Source organism: Crinia signifera, chromosome 9, assembly GCF_055691185.1.
Source record: "Crinia signifera chromosome 9, ASM5569118v1, whole genome shotgun sequence".
NCBI classification, from domain to species: Eukaryota; Metazoa; Chordata; class Amphibia; order Anura; family Myobatrachidae; genus Crinia; species Crinia signifera.
In genome coordinates this window covers 74,713,672-74,729,583 of record NC_139225.1, presented here as the reverse complement: position 1 = coordinate 74,729,583, position 15,912 = coordinate 74,713,672, and the positions used below count along the sequence as shown (strand labels likewise).

Here is a 15,912-nt window from a genome sequence, read left to right as displayed (position 1 = left end):
ATATCTTGTAGAATGACCAGTAACAGCAAAGGCATAGTCATTTGAGAAGCCTATACAGCTATTTCTGCTGGAATTGGAAGAGAAAAAGAATGCCTTACAACTTGTACACAGCTCCTAATTATTGTTATGCATTAGGAAGACATGATTAAGCAGTTTTGCATCAAGTGCCACCTGCTTTCATAAATTAGTACTGCATACTGATACAATGAAGCTAGTTTGTGACCGTATGATGTGAGAGTAGCTTGGACAGACTAGCTTTGGGACTTAGTGTGCCGATAAAGCTCTGTCTTGGGCTATCCAATAAGAGCCACCACCCTCCGGGCACTTACTGCAATTTTTTTACTCACAGCCTCAGGAGCTGCATAGAAAACTACATGTCAAATGAACTCTCTGGTGTTTACATCAAGGGGTAACCCATGCACTTAGCATTTAATCTATGGGCTAATGTGCGTTAGTCTTATGGGGAAAATGCCTAATAATTAACGCTTCAGCTGCACAGTAAACACCTTGGCTAATTTAATCTGCCCCCGTGATCGCAATTCTGTGTGGCTAAGATGACTAATGCTGCCATTAACAGCATTGAAGGGTGTCAGATCTTTTTAAAGTCAGATCTGTTTTGTTGGAAACAGCCGTGAATTGTTCAATTCACAGCTGTTTTTTCGACAATTCGTGGCAGTTTTGCTGACCCACGAACTTTCCAACACTCGGAAACACTGAATTCCTACTGTTGAATTCCTGTTGGATCAGACGAAAAGGAGCCCGGATTCCGCCTGTCAGAATTCCAGAGTGAATAACCCCTTGATCTGCGAGTTCTTTAATACTAGACAAAAATGGCAAGTAAGTGTCCCATTTGCTGCAATGGTGGCACCAGTACAAAACATGTTGGATATTTGAAATGTCAGTGGCATTTTGGTGACAGGGAAACAGTGGGTATAGTTCTTAAAACAATACAATAACTGTGTAAACTATACTAACTATGGTTCTTTTTCTCCCAAAGGAAAGGGGCTGTAATGTTCTACTCCCTACGTAACACAACAATGGGATAGAAAATGTACTTGAATGGTCAGTTTAAAGCTGGAAAATGGAAATATTGTTTCCATATATTTCCAAAATGATTCTATTTGTCCCAGTTACTAGATTAACTATCCAGTTAACATGCATCTTAATGCAACTGGCTTTTTGCTTACTGAGCCAATTACAAGTCTGGAAAACCAAATACAAACAGGATAGCTGTCTAACAATTTTTAAACTGAACATACCAAGATGGTGCTGACAAGGAGAACCTCAAACATGGTGGGCCCCAGATTAAACACGAGAGCACTCAGCACGAAGCTAATGCCTCTTGTCCCCCGATCAATGGCTTTGGACAGAGCTCCTGTCTGTCTGCTCAGGTGGAAGCCCAAGTCCAGGTTGTGCAGATGTAAGAAAACATTTTTTGCAATCCTCCTGATTGAGCTCTGAGCCACCTTCCCAAACACTGCATTCCTCATCTCATTGAAAAGAGCAGAGCCAGCTCTCGACGCACCATCTAAGGACAAAACAATAGAGAGGTATCACATTAAATCTAAGGCAAAAACAATAATGGAAGGAAGTATTACATGGATAATCTCATGCCTACTAGAAACAAAAACTCAGGGCAAAAATCATCAGTCACAGCAGCACAGAGGAAATGTGGAGTAACATGAGTGGCAGCAGTCTGAGCTATGGCCAGCACTGGTAAAAAGAAAAATCACAAATTACATTATATAGGGCAATTCCCATGCCTTGCCGATATAAAATAAACACTGTTACTAGTCTCAGGCTTATAAGCAGATGAAAAAGCTGTAGTTTAAGCAGAGCTTTCAGTGAAATTTAACAAGGTAGACTACGGCAGTCTTAACATGATGTGTTAATGCAATTTGTACATCAGGAACCTTAAGGGGCCTACACACAGAGATTTTCTAAGCGATTTGACTAAATTTCTCCAGATCGCTTAGAAATTAATCATACATAGCTGCATGTATGTGTAGAGCCCATAGCGATAGTGATGCGTGGCCCCAGGCATCGTATCCACGGTAGATGAATAATGAGCATGTACCATAAATCTAGTCAGATCCCTTAGCAAGAGACTGCATATTGCCTGTGTTTTGTGTAGCGGGCGATTAGCATTAACTTGCTTAACTGAAATCTCCCATGCTAAGTCGCTAAGCTGAATTAATGGTGCACATTTCTTTCTGAGTGATCTAGCTGCTAGGAAGCTTAAGGGGGGTATGCAATCCGGGATCACGGCTGTCGATCCCCACCTATAGCAGTGATCCTGGCCCATTTGCGGTCTGATTGACCGCAGAACGACAGGCAGGATTCAATGTCCTGTCTGCCACTCGGCGCAAAGGGGGCGTGGCCGCGAAAATGGCCGTGGATAGGCGATCTGCGGCCATTATAGGCAAAACGTGCCCGACAGCTTCTAAAGTCGGACCTGTTCTGCCGTGATTCCGCTTCAATGCGGTCGCTAAAGACAGCGTTAAATAGGGAGCTGCTGCTATTACCCACGTTGGAAATAGCGGTGGCACATTGCATACCCCTATGGGGAATTACCCATGCTTAATCTCTCATGTTAAATCGCTGGCACATCTCGCTATGTGGGTAGGCCCCATTAGGTTGTTATATAAGAAAGTGTTGTCATCATAGAGTCTATGGGTGTCAGGATGGGAGAAAAAGAGCACTTTTAATACTCTTTCTTACAGTAGCTTGAAACATATATGCAGTGTTTTGCCAGGAAGGGGTGGGGCTTAATGATATTTAGTGTTCCCGCTAGGCTGTTTTAGCGGGGCGCTGCGCCCTGCCCGATTTTTAAAGGGCAAAATGCGCCCTGCCCGTCTCGCAGCGCCCCGCTAAAACGGCCTCACAGGGAAGCCCAGCGTCGCCGTAGACGGCGATGCCTGGTGCTTCCCCGGCAGCATAGTGACTTTGGAGGGGCCGGGCCCGCCCCCTTTAGTGACGGCGGTGGCCGGGCCCGCCAACTTTCATGATGGCGGAGGCCGGGCCCGCCCCCTTTCATGACGGCGGCAGACGTGCCCGCCCCCTTTCATGACGGCGGCGGTCCGGGCACGCCCCTCTAGTGACGTTGGAGGCCCGGGCCGCCCCCCGGCGCCCTGCCCGAAGCCAAACCTAGAGTGAACACTAATATTGTATTCCTGGAAAGATGACATCATCAAGAATTGCCACTCCTAGAGAGGGTTCCCTTGAACAAACAGATTTCAAAATCTAAACCAATGATCAGGACATTTATTCCACATTTAATTTTCATGCAAACAGTCGCATTATGCCAGTATTGAAAAAGATTAACATTCAGTATATAGCCAGTTTATCACTTTAATAAATAAATATCAGAGCACTGCAACTGACTGGCAGTAACATCTGCACTATGCAAAATAAAGATCAATTAATATCAAATAATGATTTTTAAAAAAGAATGAATTGACAAAATCTTTACCCTGCTCCATCGCTTAGCGGCTTAAGCGGGTTCTTCCTACAGCAAGGAAAACACAACTGACAGAATCCAAAACTATACTGGTAGGTTAATTGGCTCCCAATAAAATGACCATACAATGAATGAGTGTGTGTACATATGGTAGGGAATATAGATTGTAAGCTCCACTTGGGCAGGGACGGATACGAATGTTCAAATATACTCTGTACAGATCTGCTCTGGTAACAAATAAATAAAACCTATGTTCAGAAAATGTAATATCAATGAAAAGCTCTAATGGAACACTTTACATACGCAAAAGCTGCAATAGATGATCATTTCCAGGTAACAGAGTAAATCCAATTACTTTATGAAAACTAAAAGCAATGAACTTGGAAAGAAATGCTAACTTTTATGGAAATGAAATAAAGAAAAAAATGCTCATTACTAGCATCTATATTGTCCGTAAAGACACGAAAAGAGCGAAGATACATGGAACAAGTGCAAAGGTCACACATCAAACGCTTATTGATCAAAGGCCAAAATACCATGGTGTGTGTGCACTAGACAAGATGCAGTAAGATAGGACAGAGGTTAGAAATACAGCATGAATGAGAATGTCAGAGGACAGAAACGGCTTTGTACAATTATAATAATCATTTATTTACAAGGTGCCACAAAGGGTCAGCAGCGGTATACAATGAGGATGGAAAAGCAGATGAATACAATTTACACAATGAACAAATACTGTAGCAACAAGTTACACAGTGTGAGTATGTGAGTGAGTTCAGGGGGGGGGGGGGGGGGTAAATTAACAGGGAGTATATAACTGTATGGAATGAGTAAAATAAATCCAAATTTCTCAGATTGTGTCATGTTATTGTAGTGTTTGCAAGTATGTTTTGAAATATTACCAATGGTAATTTTATAGAAGTTAAGGGGTGTACACACAGGGAGATTTTGACTAATGGACAATATTGACAAGCAATTTTGGGAGAGATTTTACCTAGGTGCACTGGAGATTTTGACTAAGCGATTTTGTCGAAGCAATGATAGTCTATGATCTAGTCAAAATTGCCTTGCCTGCAGTCAATCTATGCTAAGCAATTTCTGCTAGACAATATTGACTAAGCAGGAGAAAAATAGGGAGATATTGGCTAACCTTCTAGGAGATTTTGACTATCTAGTCAGAATCTCCTGTTAAAAGTTCTCCGTGTGTACACCCCTTTACTTGCATTTTAAGTTAGTGGTGCTTTCAGCAAAGAGAGATTGTGGGGATATCCTATTAGCCGCAATCACTGATCTCTTCGAAGCCTGCGTGTGCCGCAGCTTACCAGGGATTTTGTACTCCCGTGAAGCAAAAACCCCAAAAGAAGCCGTGTTTTCATCTAAAACTGGCTGCATCGGCAAAAAAACCACAGGTTTCACTGAACCTGTGTTTTTTTACGGCAAAACTGATCTTTTATCAAGTGATCCAACTGGATAGCTGATTAAAGAAAATGAGCCAAAAACAACAATTGTTGCTATCAATGTTTTAACTGGGGTTATTGGATACTCCCCTGAGTTGGATAACAAAGCTTGACCCCTGGCTTGGCAATGATGCATAAAGGGTCGCACAGCCACCAACTAGGCAATATTTAAATATAAAAAAAGAAATTAAATAAATGTTTATATGGTACTTATATGTTAGTTGGGCGCCCACTAAGCAATTTGCTTAGTGGGCTATTCTGCGTAATGAAATCGCATCGCATGGGCCATTTTAGGGCCATGCGATGTGATTTTCCTATGTAATTTATTCACTGCTCTCTCAGCCCCGGGCCATCACATCTGCCGCAAAATCTCATGCGATTTTATAGGGTGTGCGATGCCATGACATTATGTATACAATAATATGATTGTATGTCCCAAAAATAGGTTTAACGCACCCCCCCCCCCCACTATCCACGCCACCCTGAAGCGTGGCGAGCCCCGCGAGGGGCGGCAGAAAGTGTCCTCCGACTTTTTCATTACCCCACTATCCACGTCGGCGTGGAGTTGATTTTATATAGTGTGCGATCTCATGCGATTTTGCGGTAGGTGCGATGCGATATTGTGTTAAATAATAATAAGAAAAATTACATGAAAAAAATCGCATTGCATGGCATGCCCTTAAATATATATATATAAATATATATGTTGTTCTAATTTGTACTATTGTGCACAAAGAGCAGAATAAATTAGCATATATAATAAAAGCAAGTGAAATGATCTGGGTCCCTAATCAATAGCTAAAAAAAAAAAAAAAAAGAAGGGGGGGGGACGACGACGACCCCCAGCAGCAATAAGGCTGCATCAAAATTAGTGGACTGGTCAGACTCTCCAGAAGACAATGGCCCCTCTACCTCAAAAAAGGGAAAAAAATGTCACACTGTACATCACCATTGATGAATGATATACATTGATCCTTATATGCACAGAAAAAGTTTTGAATTTGCCATAAACTCTACAGGTGTTAAGAAAATTGTCAATAATGAGGATGATGAACTGTGAGCAGGTAAAACAAGCAAGTGCATTAATAATTTTGAAACTTGGAAAAGTTACATGGAGAAAGCAACCTTTATGTAAAATAAAGAGTGTGACTCTGGCAACCAGGCCAATTTAATAATTATAGTCATAATAGAAAATGCAGAAAGCAGGGGAGAACACACTTAGCTACGAAGGATTAACATTCTGTTGATTTTACACTTCTAGTTTGTGTTCGCTAGCCAAGTGCTTTTAAAGTATGCTTTCTGAGACTTACAAGCAAAAAACACAGCGGGTTATTTCCCTGCCATCTTTTCACATTGTTTTCACATAAATACATTATTAAACTTGATGAAAGCATGCAAAAGAAAATTAGAAAGGTCTGCCAAAGAGTGAATGACATGTATGTTGATGAAAATTAAAATAAACATACATTAAATAAATGGATGAAACAAGGGCAGAAATCTATTTGAATAAAATTAAATTATTACTCTTGTTTTCCTTCTTTCAAAAATGCCCCCTACAGTGCCTTTTACTAGATGTATTGATTACCAAAGAGACATTAAGGGGGAAATTTTAAAAGGATGAGAGATTCAGAAAGTGAGAGATTTGGTAAGAAATCTCCTGTTTTTTAAAGTGGTAATCATTTACAATGCAAAACCAGTTTTATTTGGCAGTATAAAGGGTTGCCGCTTTAAAAAAAAATAATGGAGATTTCTTACCAAATCTCTCACTTTCTGAATATCTCATCATGGGAGTGCAGGAGAAATGGGAAAAATTAAAAAGTGCAATACCAAAAGCAACAGAACTTTGTGTCAAAAGAGTTCGGAAAAACACAAGGAAAAGGAAGCCAGTGTGGTTTACGAAAGAAGTAGCAAGTATTGCGAAAGCAAAAAAGTTGGCCTTTAAGAAATTTAAGCAGACGCAGAAAAATTAGGACAAAGTGGTGTATCTTGTTAGACAAAAGGAGGCTAAGAAGGTAATCAGATGTGCAAAAGCACAGGCTCATGAGAAAATGGCATAGTCAGTGGGTAAAGGTGAGAAAACTTTTTTTTTAGGTATATAAGTGAAAGAAGAAAAACTAAAAGTGGAGTAATAAGACTAAAGACAGATTTCTGCTCAGTATTCACTGCTGAAAGAGAGGAGAAGGGGCCACAGTTAAGTTGCAAGTATAGTCAGAAAACTGAGGGAGAAACAAGTACATTTACAGAGGAGAAAGTCCTCACAGAACTGAAACTGGATAAATCAATGGAATACATCCAAAAGAGCTTAAAGGGGAGCTGGTAAAACCATTATCAAAATTATTCAACCAGTCACTAGCTACTGGAGTAATCCCAGAGGACTGGAAAAAAGCAAACATAGTCCCACTGCACAAAAGTGGAAGCAAGGAAGAGGTAAGCAACTATCGACCAGTGAGCCTTACATCAGTAGTAAGGAAACTGATGGAAACACTCTTAAAACAAAGAGTTGTAAGCATGTAAGCCTTTAGTAAGGCTTTTGACACTGTCCCACATCACAGACTTAAATAACTTGAAAGCTTGGGATTGGATTCTAAGATAGTTGAATGGATAAGATCTTGGTTGCAGGACAGAAAACAGAGAGTTGTAGTAAACGGAGTACAGTCAAAGGAGCGAAAGGTTACAAGTGGAGTACCCCAAGGATCTGTACTTGGACCAGTGCTTTTTAATATCTTTATTGTTGATATTGCAAATGGAATTGAGGGTAAAATGTGCCTTTTTTACAGATGTCACAAAGGTATGTAACAGGGTAGACACACCAGGAGGGGTAAAACCAATGATTTCTGATCTAGGTAGATTAGAGGAATGGTCAAGAGCATGGCAACTACAGTTTAATGCCCAAAAAATGCTAAATAATGCACTTGGGTCTCAAAAATCCAAATACTAAATATAGTATAAATGGCACTATAATGGAAACTACTGAGGAAGAGAGGAATCTAGGTGTCACTATTTCAGGTGACTTAAAAGGCAGGTAGGCAATATAACAAAGCAATGAAGAAGGCCAGTCAGATGCTTGGTTGCATAGGGAGAGGTATCAGCAGTAGAAAGAAAGAAGTAATAATGCCACTGTATAGGTCATTGGTACGACCTCACCTAGAGTATTGTGTTCAGTTCTGGAGGCCATATCTTCAGAAGGATATGAATACATTAGAGACTGTACAAAGAAGGGCAACTAAAATGGTGCATGGCCTACATCACAAAATGTACCAGGAAAGACTAAAAGATCTTAATATGTATACTTTAGAGCAGAGATGGGAAAGGGGGGACCTGATAGAAACTTTCAAATATATCAAGGGCTATAACAAGGTACAGGTGGGAGACATTCTTCACAGGAAGAGGAGCAACAGAACACGAGGACATGCACTGAAACTAGAGGGAGGAAGATTCAGGGGAAATTTGAGGAAGAATTACTTCACAGAAAGAGTAGTAGATAAGTGAAATAGCCTACCATCAGAGGTGGTAGAGGCAAATACAGTAGAACAATTTAAACATGCTTGGGATAAGCATATGGATATCCTTACACAAAAATAAGGATCAAATATGGTTTGAGGTAACATGTTTAAAAAAGGGGCAGACTAGATGGGCCAAGTGGTTCTTATCTGCCGTCAAATTCTATGTTTCAATGTATTACAATTTACTGCAAATGTCTGTTCATTTAGATGTGATGGTAAGTCAGAATTTATTTTACAAACCTAAAGGGAATATGTAATATGGTCTGAGTTTACCGGGATGACAGTTTGTTAAAGTGGCAAACTCGGACCCATTAAGTATATGAATACAGTATATGTATATATTACTTTTTATAATAAATATAGGACACTGGGGGCAGCTGATTTGAGAATGGAAGAGTGCCAGGCTGAACACAAGGCCCAAATATATCTATCGATAGTAAGCTTGAGACGACGGACCTCCTAGCTTTTGACTGTCTGTTTGTTGTATCACTGTCTCCTTTTGTAAAGCACAACCGAATATACTGCGCTATATAAGAAACTGTTAAAATATATATATATATATATATATATATATATATATATATATATATATATATATATATATACACATACACACACACAAACATATTTTACAGTCTACCTTGAACATGAATGTTTATGAAACAAGAAAAAACAACCACCTTCTGAAATCTTTATAAAGCCCAAGAGTCATTAGCTTCTGGGTCAAATCGTAAAGGTCGCATGTAATTAAAGAGGCAATTAAAGCCAAGATAGCATTTGACAGAGGGAATTAAGGCTTGACAAAGCAGTTATGCAGCATCTACCTAATCATGATGCATAAGTCGAGACAACACATCCGTATTCTATATAAACATTTGGTTTGCATGTAAAAATTCCGGCTGTCATTTTTTCTCTTTAATTCACAATGTTAAATGCATTTTTCTATAATGACCATTTGATAATGTGCTCCAATATGCACACAACACTATGTAAATAGAGACTCAAACTATGTTTTTTTTCTACAAACTACATAATAAAATCATTTTTGTAACCTGGGAACAAGGTTTTCCTGTTCATGGGACTGTGTATGTTCTGTTTACAATGTACACAAAGTGACCGGGCCATTTACACAACCAACGGATCGATATGAAGCAAGAAAAACTACATTTAGTTTAAAAAAAACTGGAGATTTCTTACCAAATCTCTCACTTTCCGATTCTCTCATCCTTTAAATTTCACCCTATGTTTCAGTTTGCCCAGTGGGCAAGAAAAGAGGGTATAAACACTATACACTGCGTATATACAGTATATACTGTGAGTGGGACATAGGACAAAGAACAGTGAAGCACACTTCCCAATTTGCTGCGTTTCTTTTTTCCTAACATACTGTATGTCATGATTGGACGCCATCCTGTCATGAGCGACCGCCATTTTTATGCTAGAAGGAGCATAATTGTACCACGCCATTCTGCCCTAACTGTAAAAGTAATTGAGAAAGTGACCTGCCTTTGCCCTGGATAGTTTGGAGGAATGGGGGGTGAAGCAGGAAGGCAGATGGGATCCCTTTCCTTTGAAGTCCATGCTCTGTTTACAATAATGTTTCTGATATGGTGTGCTATCTCCTCATCATAGGAACAAAGAGGTGCAATTTCTACTAAGACCCAGATCGATATCTGGTCTGCCTGGCATGTCTCAACAAGGTTTGTTGACTCTGACCCAGGGACGTGCGGTGAGGTAAATGGCTGAGGTGTCCCTGGCAAGTACCAGAGCCAGATTTGCACACAATTTATGAGCCCTGGGGTACATGCCGGCATTATACACATGTGCAGCAGTATACACTGCTGGAGATTTGCTGAGTTTTAATAAGAGATGTGCAGAAAAGGTAGCCAGGTGAGGCACTGCCTCACCTACCATAGACTTTTTACTCCAGAGCTTTGACTATAAAAATAATTGGAATAAAAATATTTTTTTTTTTTATATATATTCTTTGTATTTTTGATATACTTCATAAACTCAAAACTCTAGCATATATGTTAGTATGACAGGAAAGGCTGTGCCTCACCCCAACGCACACCACTGCTCTGACCCCAGGGGGGTGCTCTGTATACTAAAGTGTCAAAGCTTGATTGTTGATGGCTAATTTCTCAGCTTCAAAAGGAAAGTAAATTAGCTAGCCCCTGTTTATATCCTTAGGAAACCCCATATATGACAGGGAAGATTCCTGAGGTGGGGGGCTGTGATTGTGTGTGTTTTGCAGACCTTAAAAAGTGTGAACTAGACAAGAAACAGGTTGTTGTCCATCATGCTTGGGAGAAGAGGAGTCTAGCTGTCTCGCTGGATCCTATACCAATACGAAGCAATCCCACTCCAACCCCGTTTCATGCTGTGTGTACTTGAATCGGTTTGTTCTCTTTCTTTTCATTTTTTTGTTTTATTTGAAACTGCTTTTACGTGTGACCTTACCTATTAATCATATATCTTGTAACTTATGTTTTCTGTGATATAATGTAAGCCTTGTAGTGTTTTCACTTAAATTAAAAGTCATAATTTAGTTTTTGGTTTCTGCTGTTTATCCAACCCAAGCTTCTGACGAAGTCGCCAGAGTGCTACCGTGCAATTCATAATTTGGTGTGTCGGCAGAATCAAAGCTGTCGTGGACTAAGTCCAAAAAGCGTACTTTGATTGGTGGCAAGCGAAATAGTGGTGAAATTCGCACACGCTTGGGGTACTCAGTAACCGTGTCACGTGGCCGGGATTCTCAGATTGGCGTATCTGGGGAATCGCTGCCTAGGATCGTGACACTGTGTGTCGGAAAAAGATTATACATGTTAAAGATCTGATGCCCACCACAAAAATTGTGGGGCCCTAGATGATTTGTTTGATACTATAACATCTATGGCTCTGAAGCAAAAATGAAGCCTGCAAATAACCTAATCAAAACTGATTGTTTATTATTGAGCTTATTGGTAAATGTGGTGTCAGCTTCGATCTATTCCCAAAATCGGCCCCTGATGTCATAGACTGGCAACATAAGTCATGTCATTTTTGATACAACTTGTTAGCGGCATGAATGACTTGTTTGGTTTCTGCAATGATTTTCCTTTTATGTTGCACAATGCAAAAATATTTTTTTAATGTAGTAAAACTATTATATATAAATACAACTTTTTGTTTTATGTTATGTATATATTATGGTTTTACTAGATAATGCAAAGTTAAATCAATTAAACAGATTGAACAGAATCACATATTTATTAACAGTTATTTATATAGCACGACAAGTATACAAACTCTGCACAGTTAGGGCCATAGTGGGAATCGAGACCATGACCTGTGCTGTGAGGCAGTAATGCTAACCATTGCACCATCCGTACTGCCCTATATCCCATGCGGTGATAGGATTCCGAATTAACTTCTTCCAAAGTAGCAAATGTATTCAACCATAATGACCCCATTAATATCTGCTTTTTAACCTTGAAAAGATACTGATAAAAAGATAATTGTACTTGTGTATTTTAACACCATTGTTTTAAAGGAAGGCTCACATTCTCTTGTTGAGTTTATAAGATATTAGTAGGTACAGATGTGTCCTCATACATCTTTGCTGCAGTTGTGCCAAACTGCCCCTCTTCGCATGGCAAGTTGCAAGACACTCCTCTAGCATCGGGAAGTTTTTGCTGATAAGGCATATAAATCGCAATGCAATGTGACTAGAATGCCTGAGGAGATGCAGACTAACCACTTCAGTGGCATGCCCATAAGTTTTCCAGGCTCAGCTGCGCTACCGCAGCGGGCTGTCCTGGAAAATTTCTGGGCATATCACCAGCAGATAGGTGTGCGCCAGTGGTGCACCACTTCTAGCGGCACCCTCCCGATGCTCTACTCCCTCCTGTTGCTCATCCCCTGACCTCTGCGCTCTGGCGATCGTATGCCAGAGCTCCAATGCTACTGCTGCCATTAGCACTGCATCAGTGACCAGGTGGGTGGCCTGCTCAGGGAGGTCCGGGAGAACTCGGGAGCGCTTGGGAGATCGGGTTCAGGGGGCACAGAAGGGGGGAGTCGGGACTGGCTGTGCTGCCCTTGAGTGGTGAGTATTGTAGGGGCAGGACAAGCCTGCCCTCGTAGGTTTGTCCTGCTCCAGCAAATGCCACCATTTAGGGGGTTCATTTCATAAATTACTGAATCTGAATCAGAAACTGCTACTGAATCAATTAATTAATCAATTAATCTTCATTTAGTGCTACAATGTAGCCACCGCAGCTTTTTCCCCCTATACAAGTTCTGTTCTGCTCTGTACTCAGACTCAGTCACATACAAGGGTCATATATTAATTTAATTAGCAGTCTACTCATGCCCCCTAGTCACATTGCATTGTGACTAAAACGCACTGTCGTCCAAAAAAAGAAGAGACACCAGAAATTAGCAGAGTTTCCCGGAACCTCGTGGCTCACTCACACAAGGCATCTTGTGCTGCGTGGCTTATTGCAGCAGAAGGTATGAGTATATATATATATATATATATATATATATATATATATATATGTACATTCATTATTGTGTACTCCAGATCTAAGTTGACTTGGTGCACGTGACCTATATACATAATTAGAAGATTGGGTATGTAACCCAATCTACATTTCTGCTGCTTGAAGAGAGAAAAAAAAAATAGAACCTAATAAACACATACAGACCAACATTGTGTGGAACATTGGTGGTACTTACAGCCAATCAGGACAGCCATTGCCACGGTGGTCAAAGTATTTGGTGCATCAGCCAGATTCATTACATTCCCAGATATCTCATTGAGGCTATCAACTGTGTATTTAAACATGAATGGCACCACTATATTCATACCCTGTGGACAAAAACATAAGTGGTTAAAGATGGCAGGAAATCGGTACCAGTTAGCCAGAAGTGTTACAAATCACTAATCCCATAACCCCTTTCACCTTTAGTGGTGGGCTAGCGTATGGTCTGGCCTAGTCACTTGCGTTTGACATACATGGTGTAAACAGGCTTACTATACACATATGCATTTCATACACTGCGTCAATTACTTTTCTTTCATGATAATAGGTTATCAGTTTATCAGGTAATGACTAGCTACGAAGGTTACAAAAGAAAATCATTATAAGTCCCAATATAACTATTTTCTGCAAATGCAATAATAAGCTTTGAAATACATATTAGTAAATGCTAATAAGAGTTTATTATTGGTATAATATTTGCATTTAGCTACGATGCTGAAGAGCAGGGCTAGGCAACTTGTACAACTGCAGCTTCTGTGGAACTACAGGTACACACGACCCGTGCTGTTCGTGCATGCTAAATTGTAGTATTACATGCTGGGATATGTAGTCCCGCCACAGCTGTAGTTCCATACATTGCCTATTCCTGTTGTAGAACATTGTCTTTCTAATCACAGCCCAACTAAGCGGGTCTATGAATGATTACATCTTCCCTTGAGAATTAGCATTATCCTGCAGGCCAACACATCAAATCAATGTATTCTGTCTTCTAATCGATTATGCTGCCTTGTAGGTTCCACGAGGCCAAAGGTTTCTTGATTTGGAGCACCAGTGATGTTTATCTGGATTTTAAGGAACATGTAGCCTGCACATTCAATCTTATAATGAATAGTTACAATATTTGTTAAATAAAAAAATGTAAATATTTGGTTTGAGCGTAATTATTAGTTTAATTACTAAGCAGGTTACAATAGCCTTTCCCTGTACTACTGTGGATCTATGGTGGCTGCCCGAGGAACAAATTTTCTCTTTCTAATGCAAAACTCAGCTGCTGTAACATGTTAGCAATACATATTTATATATATATAGGATGTTATATTTCTGAAAACCATTTAGGGGGATTTTCAATCCCCGCCGCTATTTCTGACGTGGGAGATAGTGGCGGGCGCCTATTCCATGGTGTCTTTTCTGACAGCATTGAAGAGGCGTCCCGACTTTAGAAGCTGTTGAGCCCATTTTGCAGAGGATGGCCGTGGATTGTCGAGATCATGGCAGTATCTCGACAATCCATGGCCGTTTTTGCGGACATGCCCCCTTTTCTACGATCAGCAGGTGGGACATTCAATCTCGCCTACTGATAAACAGGCGAGTGGGTCGAAAACGGGCCAGGGTCACGACTGTCTGGATGTACCGAAAGTCGTGACCCGGGATTGGGGTATTCGTCTGCAGGTTTTTTTTATATGAATGAATGAATATCTATAAATATATGCATTTATCAGATGCTCTCATTGCAGCCCAGTCTCTACCAGCATAGACAAAGCCTGTCGACTAACACACAGACCAAGCCACAATGTTCTCTGGAAGATAAAGCAATGGTCTACGCCGATAACCTTCAGTAGCATAACTGGAGGATTGCAAACTCTCAAGGTGGGCCTCCTTATTTGACTACTAAAAACCCTTCGGTCTACTTGAGCAGCTGCAGCTATGAGCAGGTACAAATGGAGCAAACAGTGCACCAGCAGATGAGTAGGGAGCTGTACAGAATGCTAATCAAAGGCACGCAAACAGGTAGCTGCAGGGGTACCCATGGACTGAAATCAATGACAGAGGAGCCACTTCAGGAATGCGGCATACGGTGGGGTGTCAGGTGGGCCCAGCTGGCAGCAGCGTTGGCGTGATCACAGCTTATTTCTTTACTATGAGGGGGGAACTTCGTTCCATACAGTAGGGAACTTTGCTGCATAGTTCACTAAGAATGGCACCCCTGCTCCAACATCTGCATCCAGACTTCTACACAAAAGTGCTATAATTAGCGTGTGGCATGTATATATATATATAGATACTATAGATCCCTTCTGCTCTTGATCTATCAACAATCCTTTGGGAAGGCACCAAGGTAGCTGTTATTTCGTCCGGAGTGCCGAATGCACCAATCTGATATATATATATATATATATATATATATATATATATATATATATATATATATATATATATATATATATATATATATAATTATAATTTTATTTATAAGGCGCCACAAGTGTTTCGCAGCGCCGTACAAAGGAACAGTACAGGGAGACAAAGCTTGGCATAACATTGAATAAATAACAAAAATAGAGTACAAATAAAGAGCGCCACAGTTCAATACACATTACAGCTTGAATATAAGTAATGAGGACTCAATCAACATACTATAAGAGGCTTGAGACCAATGATGGAGATGAGTATGCAGACGAAGATGGTCACTGAGTGAGTATAGGAGAGCTGTGAGTGAAATGTGAAGAGAAGAGGGCTTGGACAACAGGAGGGAAGAGGGCCCTTAATAAATATATATATATTTATTTATTAAGGCCATCTGAGAGGTTGATATATATTACATATATACAGCGTCATTATAGAAAAATTCTATCCTTTTAGAAAGCAGTATCAATTGTGCCCCTTCTACACATTCTTTAGATAACAGTATTTCGACAAGAATATTCCTAAGAATCCCGCACACATTTTAATAAGATCTAAAGCCG

General features: G+C 40.3%; 1 protein-coding gene across 1 annotated transcript in view; it reads right to left on the bottom strand.

The window, feature by feature from the left end:
* ABCB7 (ATP binding cassette subfamily B member 7) overlaps window positions 1-15,912 on the bottom strand; it is a 135,811-nt gene that overhangs the window by 39,733 nt on the left and 80,166 nt on the right. Inside the window, exons 5-6 of the mRNA XM_083159247.1 lie at window positions 13,143-13,275; window positions 1,260-1,528 (exon numbers count right to left, since the gene is read on the bottom strand). Coding sequence (XP_083015373.1) covers window positions 1,260-1,528; window positions 13,143-13,275 — 402 coding nt within the window. The remainder of the gene's footprint in view (window positions 1-1,259; window positions 1,529-13,142; window positions 13,276-15,912) is intronic.